Source organism: Canis aureus, chromosome 10 (assembly GCF_053574225.1).
Source record: "Canis aureus isolate CA01 chromosome 10, VMU_Caureus_v.1.0, whole genome shotgun sequence".
Classification (NCBI taxonomy): domain Eukaryota; kingdom Metazoa; phylum Chordata; class Mammalia; order Carnivora; family Canidae; genus Canis; species Canis aureus.
Genome location: NC_135620.1, coordinates 67,490,846 through 67,505,603, shown reverse-complemented (window position 1 = coordinate 67,505,603; position 14,758 = coordinate 67,490,846). Strand labels below are relative to the sequence as shown.

At 39.4% G+C, this 14,758-nt stretch overlaps 1 protein-coding gene across 1 annotated transcript in view; it reads right to left on the bottom strand.

Moving 5' to 3' along the window:
* Positions 1 to 14,758, bottom strand: part of MUSK (muscle associated receptor tyrosine kinase) — an 89,641-nt gene that overhangs the window by 22,340 nt on the left and 52,543 nt on the right. Inside the window, exon 7 of the mRNA XM_077910926.1 lies at positions 9,710 to 9,869. Within this exon, the coding sequence (XP_077767052.1) occupies positions 9,710 to 9,869 (160 nt within the window). The remainder of the gene's footprint in view (positions 1 to 9,709; positions 9,870 to 14,758) is intronic.

Here is a 14,758-nt window from a genome sequence, read left to right as displayed (position 1 = left end):
TCACTCCAAATTCCCCTCCATTAGCCACCAAGGGACTCAGTATTACAAAAACAAGCCTAAAGATGAGAAACCAACCTCTATAAAGCACCTACAGGACCCAAGCCACAAGACAGTTCTACCACCGTACAGATAGTAAAGGAGACATCAGGGGGCACCTGGGTGGCTCGGTGGTTGAACATCTGCCTTTGGCTCAGGTCATGATCTTGGGGTCCTGGGCTGGAGTTCCACATCGGGCTCCCCATAGGAAGTCTGCTTCTGCCTATGTCTCTGCCTCTCTCTCTGTCTCATGAATGAATAAATAAGATCTTTAGAAAAAGGAAAAGGAGACATCAGGAAATTCTTCTAGAGAAAATGGTAATTTGGAGGGGCAAAGGCAGGTTCTAATAGCAGCTGAGCTGAGAACCCTGCTGAAATACCGGGAGGCCAAGGTTATGCATATGAAAGAGCCCTCAATTTAAGCTGTGAAAGGAGGACCCAAGGCCCTGAAGATCTTGCCAATGCCAAAGAGAACCCAGCCACAGTATTTGGGAGGAGATAATAAGCTTAGATAGGCTTCTATTTCAAGGATGAGGAAGGAAAGATAAAGGAAACTAATTTAAGGGTGCTTGGATGTGTCAAGAATAGTAAGAGAATCAGAGGGCTTCCATGTGTTTCGTACAGAAATTCCTCCAGTCGCATTTCCTTTTGGAGGGAGAGTGGGGAGCAGGGGAAGGTCCAAGAATGTTGCCATTATAAGCAAGTGCTTTGATCTCAAAACAAGATTTTTTAAGATTCCAGAAATTTCCAGCAGTCATCAATACGTGTAGTGTCCTTAAAAGTATCTGGAAAAGTCAGTAAAACCTTGGCTGTCTTCTAAAACACACAGTAACTTTAATGTGAGAAAGCTGCCTGATTGTGAAAAGAATGCTTGCCTCTTCTGCCTAACTGCAGAACAGCTGGTAGCAATTTAGTGTGGCTACTGGCTGTTACTCATTTATTCTTTTCCCTTTCATTTAAAACAAAAACAAATACCTTTAATCAATTTGAAACTAGATAAAGCCGCCATGAAACACCAGGGGACGGTGTCTGGTTTGTTGGTAAGAGCACGCTACATCTCCTGGCTGAAGCACTGAGTGGCAAAGGTGGTCGTGTGCTTCTGATCCAGCCCCCCCACCTCATCCCCTGTGTCTCATAATTGGGAAGAACACTGGAAAGACACTGGAAGGAGTGTGACTATCAGACATGAGAGGGGCCATGAAACAGGGTAGTACATTCAATCAGCTATATCGATTGTGAAAATAGAATTCAAACTTCTCTCTCTCTCTCTCTTTTTTTGATAAAGTGTGAAATGTCAACACTTAAATACGTGTAATATAAATACATGGTCCATTGGAGGGGTGGGGAACTCCCATGCTATCACATCAGATTTCTCCCTACGCCCATTTTTGGTTATGCTACATATATTCATTTGAATTTTGAATTTAGCGACTGGAAGCCCCAGATCCTGAGATCAGTCCGAAGAAGGAGTATTGCAGATGTTGGGGGTGTTGGTAGAGTGAGGAGTGGCTTACGTTAGAAGAAGGATGGGAACACAGCTCATTCCTGTACTGGTAAGACTGGGTAAGGATAGACGGGTCTCTGAACCTCAGCCTTCCAGGAAGGACTATTAATGCCACCAAGAATAGGAAATACAAACTTTTCCTCTACTGAATCCCTTTGTCTGTTTTTTGTTGTTGTTGTTGTTGTTGTTGTTGTTTTTGGCCAGTTTTACTCAGATCTAATTATAACGTTGTGTAAGTTTAAGGTATACACTTATATAATGCAAAATAATTACCACCTTAGCATTAGCTAACACCTCCATCATGTCACATAATTACCATTTCTTTTTTGTGGTGAGAACATTTAAGATCTATTCTCATGGCAACTTTCAAGTATAGTACAGTATAATTATCATATGTGCAAAGATTCCCGGAACTTATTCCTCATATAACTGGAAGTTCGTACCCTTTGACCAACATCTCTTCATTTCCCCTACCACCCAGCTCGGGGTAACGACCACTGTACTCTTTCTATGAGTAAGACTTTTCAGATACCACGTAGAAGTGATAACATACATCTCTGTCTTTCTCTGACTTCTCTCACATACTATAATGCCCTCAAGTTTCATCCATGTACAAATGGCCAGATTTCCTTCTTCATCATGGTTGAATGATATCACATTGTATGTATACATGAGGCACTATGAGATATACGTTGAGATATTTTATAAATACATATATCACATATTTATCCTTTTGTTTATCGACAGAAAGTTAGGTTGTTTCCATATCTTATAACTTATCTGCTGTTTTGACAAATTGTGAATAATGCTGCAACAAACATGATGATGTAGATACTTCTTCAATATCCTGTTTTCATTTCCTTTGGCTAAATATCCAGAAGTGGAATTGCTGGATCATATAGTACCTCTGTTTTTAATTTCTTTTTTTTTTTTTTTTTGTTTTTAATTTCTTGAGAAACTTCCATACTGTTTTCCATAGTGGCTGAACCAATTTACATCCCCACCACAGTGCACAAGGATCTTATTTTCTCTGCATCACACTTAACTCGTCTTTTTTTTTTTTTTTTTGATAGTCATTCAAACATGTGTAAGGTAGTATCTCATTGTGGTTTTGATTTGCCTGATAATTAGTGATGTTGAGCATCTTTTCATGTGCCTGCTGGCCATCTGTTTATGTCTTCTTTGGAAAAATGTCTGCTCAGATTCTCTGTTTGTTTTTCTGAAAACACTAGGTTGCTTTTTTGCTGTTGAGTTGTATGAGCTCTTTATATATTTTGGATATTAACTCCTTCTCAGATATGTGATTTGAGACTATCTTTCCCCCATTTCATAGGAAACCTTTCCATTTTGTTGATGGTTTCTTTTTTTAATATTTTATTTTTTTATTCATGAGAGACACAGAGAGGTAGAGACACAGGCAGAGGAAGAAGCAGGCTGCCCACGGGGAGCCTCATGAGGGACTCGATCCAGTTTCATTGGTGTATGAATCTGTTTTCATGCCAATTCCATACTATTTTGATTCTTACTTATAGTTTTATAATATAGTTTGAAATCAGGAAGTGTGATGTCTCTAGCTTTATTCTTCATTCTCAGGATTGCTTTGGTTGTTCACAATTTTTGTGGTCCCATACACATTTTAAGATGGTTTGCTCTATTTCTATGAAAAATGCCATGGAAATATTAATAGGTATTGCATTGAATCCGTAGCTTGCTTTGAGTGATACGGGAATTTTAGCAATATTAATTCTTGTGATCCATGAAACATGGTATCTTTTCATTTATTTGTGTCTTCAATTTCTTTCATCAAAATCTTTTTGTTTTCAGCATACAGATCTTTTACCTTCACAGTGAAACTTATTCCTAAGTATCTTATTATTTTTGATGCTATTGTAAGTGGAATGGTTTTCTTTATTTCTTTTTCCAATGTTTTGTTGTTAGTGTATAAAAATACAACTGATTTCTGCATGTTGATTTTGTATGCTGCAACTTTACTGGTTTTGTTGATTCATTCTAATGTTTTTTTTGGTAGAGTCTTTAGGATTTTCCTATATAAAGATCATATCATCTGCAAACAGACAATTTTACTTCTTCCTTTTCAATTTGGATGGCTTTTATTTCTTTTTATTGCCTAATTGCTCTGGCTAGGACTTCTAGTACTATGTTGAATAGGAGTAGTGAGAGTAGGCACTCTGTTGGCCCCCTGTTGGCAGAGTCACTCCAAAGGAATGGAGGGATCAGTAATCCCAGCTGGTGTAATAATGAATTGTTTCAAAACCAACTCATAATTGATGCCAAGTGAAAGCACTGTGCACCCACCCACTAAAATATGGCATGATTTAAGAAATAAAGTACATTTGAAACCTTCAAAAAAAAATAGGAGTAGTGAGAGTAGGCATCCTTTTCTTGTTCCTGATCTTACAGGAAGATCACCATTGAGTATAATGTTGGCTGTGGGTTGGTCATATATAGCTTTTATTGTGTTGAGGAATGTTCCTTCTAAACCCAGTTTGTTGAGCATTTTTATCGTGAAAGGATATTGCATTTTTTCAAATGCTTTTCTGCATCTATTGAGGTGATCATGTGATTTTTATCTTTCATTCTGTTAATGTGGTGTATCACATTTATCTGTGTATGTTGAACCATCCTTGCATCCCAGGGATCAATCCCACTTGATCATGATAAGTCCTCTTTTATATGATGTTGAATTTGACTTGCTAAAATTTTGTTGAGAATTTTTGCATCAGTGTTCATCAGGGAAAGTGGTTTTCTTTTCTTGTCATGTCTTTATCTGGCTTTGATATCAGAGTAATGCTGGCCTCATAAAATGAGTTTGGGAATGTTCCCCCCTGTTCAGTTTTTGGAAGAGTTTGAGAAGAATTGGTATAATTCTTTAAATGTTTGGTAGATTTAGTATCAGTGCCTATTTGGTGGCATCTGGCTCTTTCAGAGTTGTGCTCAGTATAGGGATCGTGGGCTGTCTTGTTGGTCTCTGTCACAGAGCCGAGGGTTCTAATGACAAAGAGAAGGCACCTGGCCAAATACCCAGCATCCTGGTGATTTTAAATTGCAACTTGAGCCTTTCAAGGTTGTGGCTGGAAGGAAATGCAACTTCCTGGTTCATAGGGAGAGGTTCCAAAATTTTCCTGACTCCTTTTGATGACTAACAGCAAATGTAAATGAGTCAGAAAGAAGTATATCACATTTCTCAAACAATGCATAAGGATTGGGGCATACACATTGAAGAGTTGTGGGAAAATGAAGACTGATCTTTATTTTTTATATTCCTTCAAACACTAGAAATATCATTAGAGATAATCCTAAACACTAGACAAGATTTTTCCATTTCCAGTTTTCCTGCTGGGATGAGTAAATAAACCGATGGAGGAAAAGCTTCAAAGGGAAACAGAGAATGTGACAAAGGAGGCTGTTGACTACAGAACACTAGGGGAGGATGGGAATGGCTGAAATGAGAGAAAGGAGAGTTTGGGGTAAGGAAGCATTGCCAGAATGTCAAGAGGAGTCACCACGCCTGACTCAAAACTCTGGACCTCTGAGGCCATCAGAGGCCAAAGGAGAAAGGGGCTGAAAGCAGGACTGGAGAAAGCGGATGCCACATTCAAGCTCTGGGAGGTCTGGGGAGCATAAGACCATGGTTCTTTAAAATGATTCTGAATTAAGTGGCTCCATGGATCTTATTTTTACCAATGTGGCTTCACTTTCCTGGAATATTACCTAAGGGAGCACCTCAGGATTGGGAGGCAGTTTCCTCATTGATAACACTGCGAACATTTTGAGGCATCTAGTAGATTTAATGGAAAAGAATGGGGTCAAGGAGAGGAAGAGAAAATGGCAGATGTCTTATGGGGTTCAGAGGTCTTATTCCACTGCACTCATGAGACACTCTCATTAGATCTGCCTGGGGAAATTTTAGGAAAAGTAGAGGAGCTTCAGGCCTCATAGTCCATGAGATACAACAGGAAAAGCAGATTAGGGGATGAACAAAAGGATACTGTAGCTTTTTATGAATTAGCTCCTTAAGGGAGTCTCTCTTTACTCCTCTTAGTAACATTTTTTTTCCCTGTGCAGAAGGATTCACACTTATTGGTTAACATACAGCACCTAACACTTGCTAAACGTGCACTGCCAGGCCCATTGGCTAAAGTCAAGTCATTGCTGGTTCCAGTCAACATGACCATTACACTTACTGAGGTCACTGCTCCTCATCTGCATTCAACTCTGCTGCTGCAAGAGATTTCAAGTCCTCTGCCGCTATATACCAGTCCATGCATTGCTTCTACCATCTTTTTCCCCATACAAATGCTACTGCTGTTCTCCCCTAGGCTACCATTGCTGATTACCTCCGTCCTCACTCTGGTCTTCTCTCAGCATTGATGCCCAAGACCATTTCTCCATTTATCTTCTATGCTGCTTGCCACAACTGAAGGTTCTTTCTACCACCAGAAGACACCATTAGTGTTTTAGTATTTTAGCCTTCTCTGTTGGTATATTCCATTTATTAATGCAGTCGGATCAGGCTCTCATCAGGTATATTCCATTTGTTAATAGAGTTGGATCAGCCAGGTCAGGGATGAAGGGGTGAAGTTGCTGTATACAATATGGCAGTAATCATGCTTTGTAGTCATTTTAGCATCTTAAAGATCATGTCTGTGCAATGAGTCTGCCTTGGTGTGATGAAGATATACCCATTATATTAGTTCTCCTTACTTATTTCCATAGTACTGCCTTCATACTCATCTTTGTACTTAAGATGGTAGACCCTGAAAGTTGCTGTGCTAAAGGGATTGTCTCCAGCTTGGTGTGTTATGGAAAGGAGGAAGGTAGAGGAATTAAGAATTCAGATATACATTTTATAGAGTCCTTGCTGTAGACCAAAATCCTCGAAGAGAGATATAAATAAAGGAAAAAGCCAAAGCAGGGGGACTTTTCTCTACTTCTTATTTGGAACTCTAGAAGCAAGGAACCTTATTAGGCATCCCTTACTCTGATATAAAATGGCCACATTAGTGTAAAAATGGTAGCATGACATGGTTGGGTAGACAACGGAACTGGGTCAATAGGTCTAAATCTCTCTTGGATTTTGTATAACATGCAAGTGATCCAGAAGTTACTTTAGGCCCCACAGGGATAAAGAAGGAGCTGAATTAGAACTCAACAGGCCTGCCTTCATAGGGAGAGACAGGGTGACCTAGTTGCAAAGGTTGGAAAGTAGACTCTAGAGAGGGGCTTGATGAAGGATGTGACAAAGATGGAGAGGACTGTGCTGTTACAGGAGGAGCTTCAATGGTGCTGAGCCAGCCAGAGGGGAGAGGGTCTTCTACATCCTAACAAAGCCAAGAGATGAGATCCCAAGATCTCCAGCTATAGACTTCACTAGAGAATGGGGTAGAGGTTTGTTCCAGAGGGGCACTACTGCCTGGTTCCAAGTCCCTTTTCCCCCCCGCCATCTAGGAAGAGCCCCAGCAGAGAATTAATATGTGAATGACTGAATTAATTACCTCAAATGAAATGCTCTTAAGATTAGCAACACTAATTTTTCTCTTTCACCCTGAAAAGGCATAGGTTAAAGTAGATTAAATCAGTTTATTTTCTTGGATTTGAGTATTCATATGTAAATATTTCTCTCTTTCTCTCTCTCTCTCCCTCCCTCCCCCCCCTCCACACATGCACATGATATAAATGGATGGATAGAGGATAGGTACTGTAAATTGCTATTTATTTATTTATTTATTTACTTAATGTTGGTTCTTGATCAAATATCAAATAAAACATAAGATATTGAGACTAATTCCAGGTTATTCAAAGGCATTATAATTTTAATTATTTTTTTAATCTCCTGGACCTCCTCATGTTCTTATATTTTTATTTTGTTTTGTTTTATAAATTACTATTTGTCCTAGACACCTTTCTTAAGCTCTTACATCTACTACACTATTAACTCGTTCTACTACACTGCTACATTCTAGCACATTCAAATCCTCTTGGGTTTGTTTGTTTGTTTGTTTTTAGGGGAGAGAGAAGAGGGGGAAGGGGCAGAGGGAGGAGAGAGAAAGAGAGAATCCCACAACCCTGAGATCCCACAGGGCTCAATCTTACAACACTGAGATCGTGACCTGAGCTAAAATCAAGAGTTGGTTATTTAACTGACAGAGCCACCTAGGCACCCCTCAAATCCTATCATTTTTTATCCTAATAGGTCTTCTGTATCTCTCCTCTTCTCTCTGTACCAATTATTGCAGTTGTCTTTCAGACCTTCATTACTTTTCTAGATCCTTTGAATAGCCTCCTGACTGTGTGCCATATCTCCCAATATTTTACACCCAACATCTGTTAATTTGTCAATGGTATCTCTGATATTACTAATCTCCTCTAAAATAATTAGATGACTTCCCAGTAATTGAAGAATACATCAACCTATTCAGGCTATTCATAACCTGGCCAGAGCCCACATTTCTTTTTTTTTTTTTAATTAATTAATTAATTTATTTATTTATGATAGTCACAGAGAGAGAAAGGCAGAGACATAGGCAGAGGGAGAAGCAGGCTCCATGCACCAGGAGCCTGACGTGGGATTTGATCGCGGGTCTCCAGGATTGCACCCTGGGCCAAAGGCAGGTGCCAAACCACTGCGCCACCCAGGGATCCCGAGAGCCCACATTTCAAGCCTTTCTTCCCATTCTCTATCTTGCTCCCAGTCTCCATCATGCTCTAAGCTTTGCCAACCAATTTGCTGTTTTCTTTGTCTGTGCTTCTGCAGTAGAACCTAGTCTGCATCGTAATATATATGGCTGGCTGACTTCCTTTCTAGATTGAGAGTCCCCAAAAGGCAGGGACTCCATTGTTAATTATCCCATTTGTTACTTAAGTTTGCATCCTTTAGTCTACATAATGATGGCCTGAATCTAGTGTTTAATAAATGCTTAATAAATAAGAATATTTTACAAACAACAAGATACTGTATAAGCAATAATTGTTTTATTATTGTTTGTTAAATTGAGTCAAATTCATTTTTAGAATTCTCATCATTCTCTAGGAGAAATGATTTCCCATCAGTGGAAATTCTAGAATAATTGATATTCTAGCTCAAGGTGCTATAAGCAGATTTTACTCTGGAGAGGAAGGCAGAAGGAATCCTTGGTTTTAGAATTTTCTCCTTCCTTCCTAGGCATGCTTTAGAAGGCCAGCCTTGTCCAGCGCTCCCTGTATATCTCTCTGTGGTCTCTATTCATGTCATATTAAAATCACAAACATTACCAGGAATTTCCCCATCATGGAAGATCAAAGAAGTGCCATGGTAATAAGAAATAGCAGGATCTGGAGAGCTGGCTTTGAGCACAGGTTCTAGCAGTGCTTGCCTTACATGTGAGGCCAAGCATCTCTGCTGACCCTTGGGAAGTAGACACATTAGGAGTATAACATGCCTGGCATTTCCTGATACAGGGATTATTTCCATCTTTAGGAATTCCACAAATGTTCTCAGGAGCCTTTGGGGCATTTACATTTTAAAAATAAACCTTTATAACTCAACAAAATATCCTAGAAATCTGTATGTCAGCTCTTTTCCTTGAAAACACCTGTAAGTCCTGCTATCACTTTCATGAAACAGGAAAGGGAAAGACCACAAAGTAGATCAAATACTCATAAGTAAAAATGCCCTCAAGAAATAGCCATGCAGAAATTGGCACAACCGTGTGAAGGATCTGCCAAGTTACTCTTTGAGAGCCCTGAAAAGTGTGATTAGCCCCACAAAAGAAAAAAAAAAAAAAGAGAGAGAGAGATGAAGAGGAAAGAAAGAGAGAGGAAGGAAAGAAAAGAAAAGGCAAAACAGAAAAAAAGGAAGAAAGGCAGGAGGAAGGTAATAAAGAAGAAGAAAGGGAGGGAAAGAAAAGAAATGAGATGGAAGAGAAATGAACTCCTGGACGCTTGTTACCCATCATGTGGACAGTTATCGGAGGATTTCATTTCTGAGGCAATAAATCACTCAAGATCAATTATCTAGATCAACCTCTGGAGTGCCCTCCAAGGAGAAAGAAACTGCCCAGAGGGGACTGAAGTAAGAAATAAAAGAAAAAAGATTTTGCCCCAAATGAGATACGGAATAGTGCCAACTCTCTCCTCTTGGAGCAATATGATTACGAAAATCCATCCTACCTGCTATGCTGATGGTGGCTGCAGCCTTTGCGGTGCTGAATTTCTCTCCATGCTTATTAGTAGCTATGCATGTGAAGAGTCCTGGCTTAGTAATGAACAGCTGCAGTCTTGAGTCAATCACTCGATCTTTCACACTTTCTTGAATGGACCCAGAAGAAACCTGATGGAGTAGAGGGTAAAAAAAACAGATAAAATTAGGTCAAGGACTTCCTGATATACTGCATCAGTTGACTTGGAAGAGACAGCATCAAAATTATGATCAAAAGACATGTGGTAGATCGCAAAAATAGCCAAAACCTTTTCTTTCTCTATGCCTGTGACCTTGTAATGTAGCTTTGTAGCTCTTCCCCCAAGAGGTAGCATCTCTCTCTGTGCTTTGAATCTAAACTTGGCCTTGTACTTGTAGGAGAAAATCAGAAACAGACTCGTAAAATTCTTGCACATTGTGGCTTACTTTCTTGTTGCTCTTGGAACCCATGACCTCCTATGACCAACCCAGAGCTAGCCTGCTAGAGGAGGAGGCACACATGGCCCAGTTTTCTGCACTGCCCCAGCTGAGAGCCAAGAACAACCACTAGATATACAAGCGAGGCCATTCTAGATCAACTAGCCCCCAGTCAATGTGCCAGTCTTAGAAACTAGATCAGCCAAGATCATGAAATCATGGCCCAGATCAGCAAAACCACCCTGTCGACCCACAGACTTGTGAGCATTACATAATTGTTAACTCCTATTCAGTTCCCCACAAATGCACACCAGATAGATAGATGGTTATGAAAAGGTTATAAAAACCAATTCTGTTTCCGAGGCATGACATACACCATGCCATACTATTTAAATCAGAAAAGCAAATGTCTTTGAAGCGCCAGGATATCAATGCAGTATTGGTCCCCAACTGGCGGGTTAATATATGTAAGTGCTCATTAGTCATCACCTTTTCAGCTCTGTGAGAAAGACAGTTGCCCAGCACTTTCTATGAGGTTGCAGAGTTAGAATCTGTACCCTTGTTATGATAATTATTCTTTAATCGTCACTGTTTGTATGAGGGGAAGATGCCAGTTTAGTTAGGAGTCTTTATGTTCTGTCTCTGAGGGAAATTTGAATGGAAAGACAACCAAGGAATCAGGCCATGATTCACCTTGGCCTCATCTCGGAGGAGTGGCCTTGAAAGCTCTCTCTCTTTGTCCCATGGTAGGGAACAGGGCTGGAAATAAGAAAATTAGAACCAGTTATTTTGCTATTTTGCCTGTTTCAACAGTTAGACTAACAAGGGGGAGGGGAAACCAGCTTCCTTTTTTTGCTGCCAGGTGGCTGGCTGGCTTTGGATCCAAGCTCTCTCTGTAGTTATTAAGCAGGGAAGTTGGTCCAATTAGCTTCTTTGTCTTTGTATTCCTTCTCTGTACTACTGGATTCAATCCTTATGATAAAAATTCCAGGTGAGCATCAATTTAAGTCAGATCAAGTCTTATGGCAGATTCCCCGGATAAATAGCTAGAACTTTGTGAGAAATTGACAAGGCAGAGAAAAAAATATCTTTAAGAGACAGACTCAGTTGGGAATTAAGATAGGATGCATCATTATCATATTTAGCGGAAGCACAACGTCTTATGGATTTGAATCTCCAAGTTAGATAGAGAAGATGGAGTAACTTGAAATATAATTTTGCTCTCTGAATTTTAGCAACAGAGCAACAATGGAGAAAAAGGCTACAGGCCTCAAACGTCTGTGCTCAATCAACACGCTTTATGCTATTGGGGTATTTCATTTATAAATATAACCCCTTCCCAGTTTGTAGAAGTGAAATCTCCAGAACAATTACTTCCCCCCCGCCCCCGCTCCTTCACGAGGTTAATCCCCCCTTCAGAAAGGAGGTCAGCGCACAGGCCTTGGAGACAAGTTGGGAACGAGTCATCCCCCAGAGTTGACTGAACTAGCACTATTTTCATGTTCACACCTAAGAAAGTCATTCCTTAAACTCCTCCTCAAGGTCCCTGAGAACATTCTTGGTGGGAAAGAGGATGAGTTTTAAACTGGCTGGCCTCTCTTCTCCTGGACTTCAGCCAGGTATGGAAATAGTTCAGCAAGGAGACCAACAGGTTACAAGGCTCATTGCTCGGTTATGATGTGGCTCCTAAAGGCTTTTCCTCCTGTTTCCAGAGGCTTTGCCTGATTCAGTTTGTGACTCATGCACAGCAAGCCTTGTTAGTCATAGTTTGAATTTGTTTTTCTTTCTTCATGGATCATCCTGACCAACCGTTAAGTATTTTTTGATGGCCTCAAAATAAAAACAACCCTTTGCCCTCCATTCTGATCTCTTTTTTGTCCCTAAGTTTCCAATTATTACTGAGTTTTGAGCAAGGTTTGCTGAGGCAAAACTGAGTACTTAATTGAGATGACGATAGCTGGTATTTACAGTAAATATGTAATTTTCTCCAAGTCACTCAGACATACTGACCTGAAGGAGCTGGATAAACAGGTCTCTGCTCTGTATGTGGGGTTCTCTTTCTGAGACAGTGACCTCATGAAGAGGCAGTCAAATAGGAAACTTGATCATAAATATGCATATGCAAATATGTTTACACTTGAGATAATGTGTGGCAAAGCTTTTTGAAAGCAGCAAACTAGTATTGACCTGTGGAATATTTTTATATATCATCAATACATTAATGATGCTGGTTTGAGAGAATTTCCTCGAAGTTATGGATAATGTCATAACTTCATGACTTGACCTTGGTGCAGGAAGACCTCTGAAAGGTATTCTGGCTTCGATGGCTTGGTCTTACATGTAGTTCCAGCTTGCTGAGAATACCTCATGGAGCTGTAGGGTATGGCCCAGAAAGGTCCATGTTTAGGGAGATATAATAATGTCTGTCTACACATCCTAAAAAAGGGATAACAGACTGAGAAAATTTTCCATATTGTTTCTGATCAACATCACCATAGTGACCTCTTTCAGTCTGGCTGCTACAATATTCCACATAATATATCCCAGTTGATATATGTAATTATTTTCATTTACACAGCTAATAAGATAACTCCAGACTTCATATACTTTGAACCCAAAATACTACCTCTTAAAAAATGTGTATAAAATAAAAGCCTCTCTTTAAGAAAATTCAAAAGCACAATCTCCGACACAGATAATTTCATTGTTTTATGAAATTCTTTTAGCAAATTAAAGTGATTCAACTTTTAAAATATTTTAGGAAGTGTATTTATTGGAAAAACAAGAGAGACATGTAATTCTACATTTTTTATTTGAATGCCAAAATAATGGAGATATCATCAATGTAACTTGACATAAACCTGGTCATCAAAATACAAGTTTATTTTCTTTTAGAAAAGTAATCTCTGTTCTATCCACATGAAACTACTACTTTCAATATTATGAAACGAAAGGAATATTACTACTTATTCTGAAATTCATCTCAGACTACAAATTTTCATGAGAAATGAATGACATTTCCGTAGGAAGAAAACAAAATAATTCTTGATTGCTTTGGGACACATGGCTAGCCTTTCTCTTCTAACTGCTCAGGGTTTCAGGTTATTGATGGATTCATAGAGGCAGGGAGGAAAGGAGCCGCCACATCCTTTAGAATTCCCATTATTCTGACTAGTGTGTTAGTGAAATTATCACTGATTTGTAGTTAGTGAAGAGCTACAGTTCAAACTCTGTTTTATTCTGTGCCAATTAGCTCCCAGCTCTGCATTCATGTTTGTTCAGTCCACCCAAAATAATACCAGGGCTGTGGGCCCTTCCCTGTTCTCAATAGACTTTTCTGGTTTGCTGCTTGGTTATTAAATGCCTGAGATTGCCTCCATTTCCTGTAATTTGTGTCAGCACAAGCAAGATCATCTCAGTTTCTATTTGGACGTGGGTAGTAGCACCATGAACAAAAGTTGGCTGTAAGAGCAACCCTCTCTCTGGCCATGAGAACCACAGATGTACTTTTGCTTTCTTCCTGAAAGAAAGTCACTATTAGTTCCTCTTTTAGAATCTGAAGCAATGGGTCTATTTTACTTCCTGCTTTTTGCGAATCACATCTTGAAAGATTAAGTTGGGCTCCCAATAAGACCAAAACTAATTCAAATTATCTGACTTTTTTTTATTACTTCTCAACTCCAACAGAGACTAATCCTGCATCTTCCAGTTCTACACTCATGTGAGCCTCTGAAAACATTGAATTTTTTTTAAAAGCATGTGTCTTTCCATTTTCTTTATTCCTGTTTTCACAGAGGAAGTCAAATCAGTAAAGTCCTATCATCAGTCCACCTGCTTTCTTAGGACATAACTTTACACTACCTTGAGAGGCCAAAGACAACACCAGCAGCTTCCACAGGAGAGCCACAAAACCAACTGCCAAATAAGATTTGAATTTTAAATGACACTTGAAGTTTAATTAGAGAGCTAGAGAAGAATAGGAACTACTAGTTTCTTGATTGTAACTTAACAGCATTGGAGAACGTACCCCTGATGTCATATTAGGGATCATTTTCTCCAGCCACCTGACACTTCTGTCATTACAAACATGAGAAAATCAGTGTCTGAGAGGTGAGTGAGCTTCCCTACAATTATATTTGCTGAAGAGAGTCATTTCTTGCTTATGTCTGCTAACCCTTCACCTGTTCTTATTTATCATACCTCAAGTAGCAAGCTTATAGAGTGACATTATTTTCCTTACTGACTATATTTTGAAGAGATGGATAGTAGGCAATTTAGACAAGCTAAATTAGTTTTAAACATAATTTTTGCGAAAACAGTTTTGTGCATGTATCAGGAAAAAGACCCCTTTAGCAAAAATAATAGTGAAAACAAAAATAATAAATGAATTTAAGCCCTAAAGTGGCTGCTATTGCAGAATAACACTCTTCATTAGTTGAGGTGGGCTTAGAATTTGGCATCTTTTTCCTGGTGTTAACAACATCCACCAGAATTTCACACAGGGATGTGCTTTGTTTCCCACACACTTCTCTCCTTGCCCTCCTTCCTTTCCCATGTCTTGTCTCAGACTGCACTTTCCCTTCCTTCCTTTCTTTCCTTCTGTT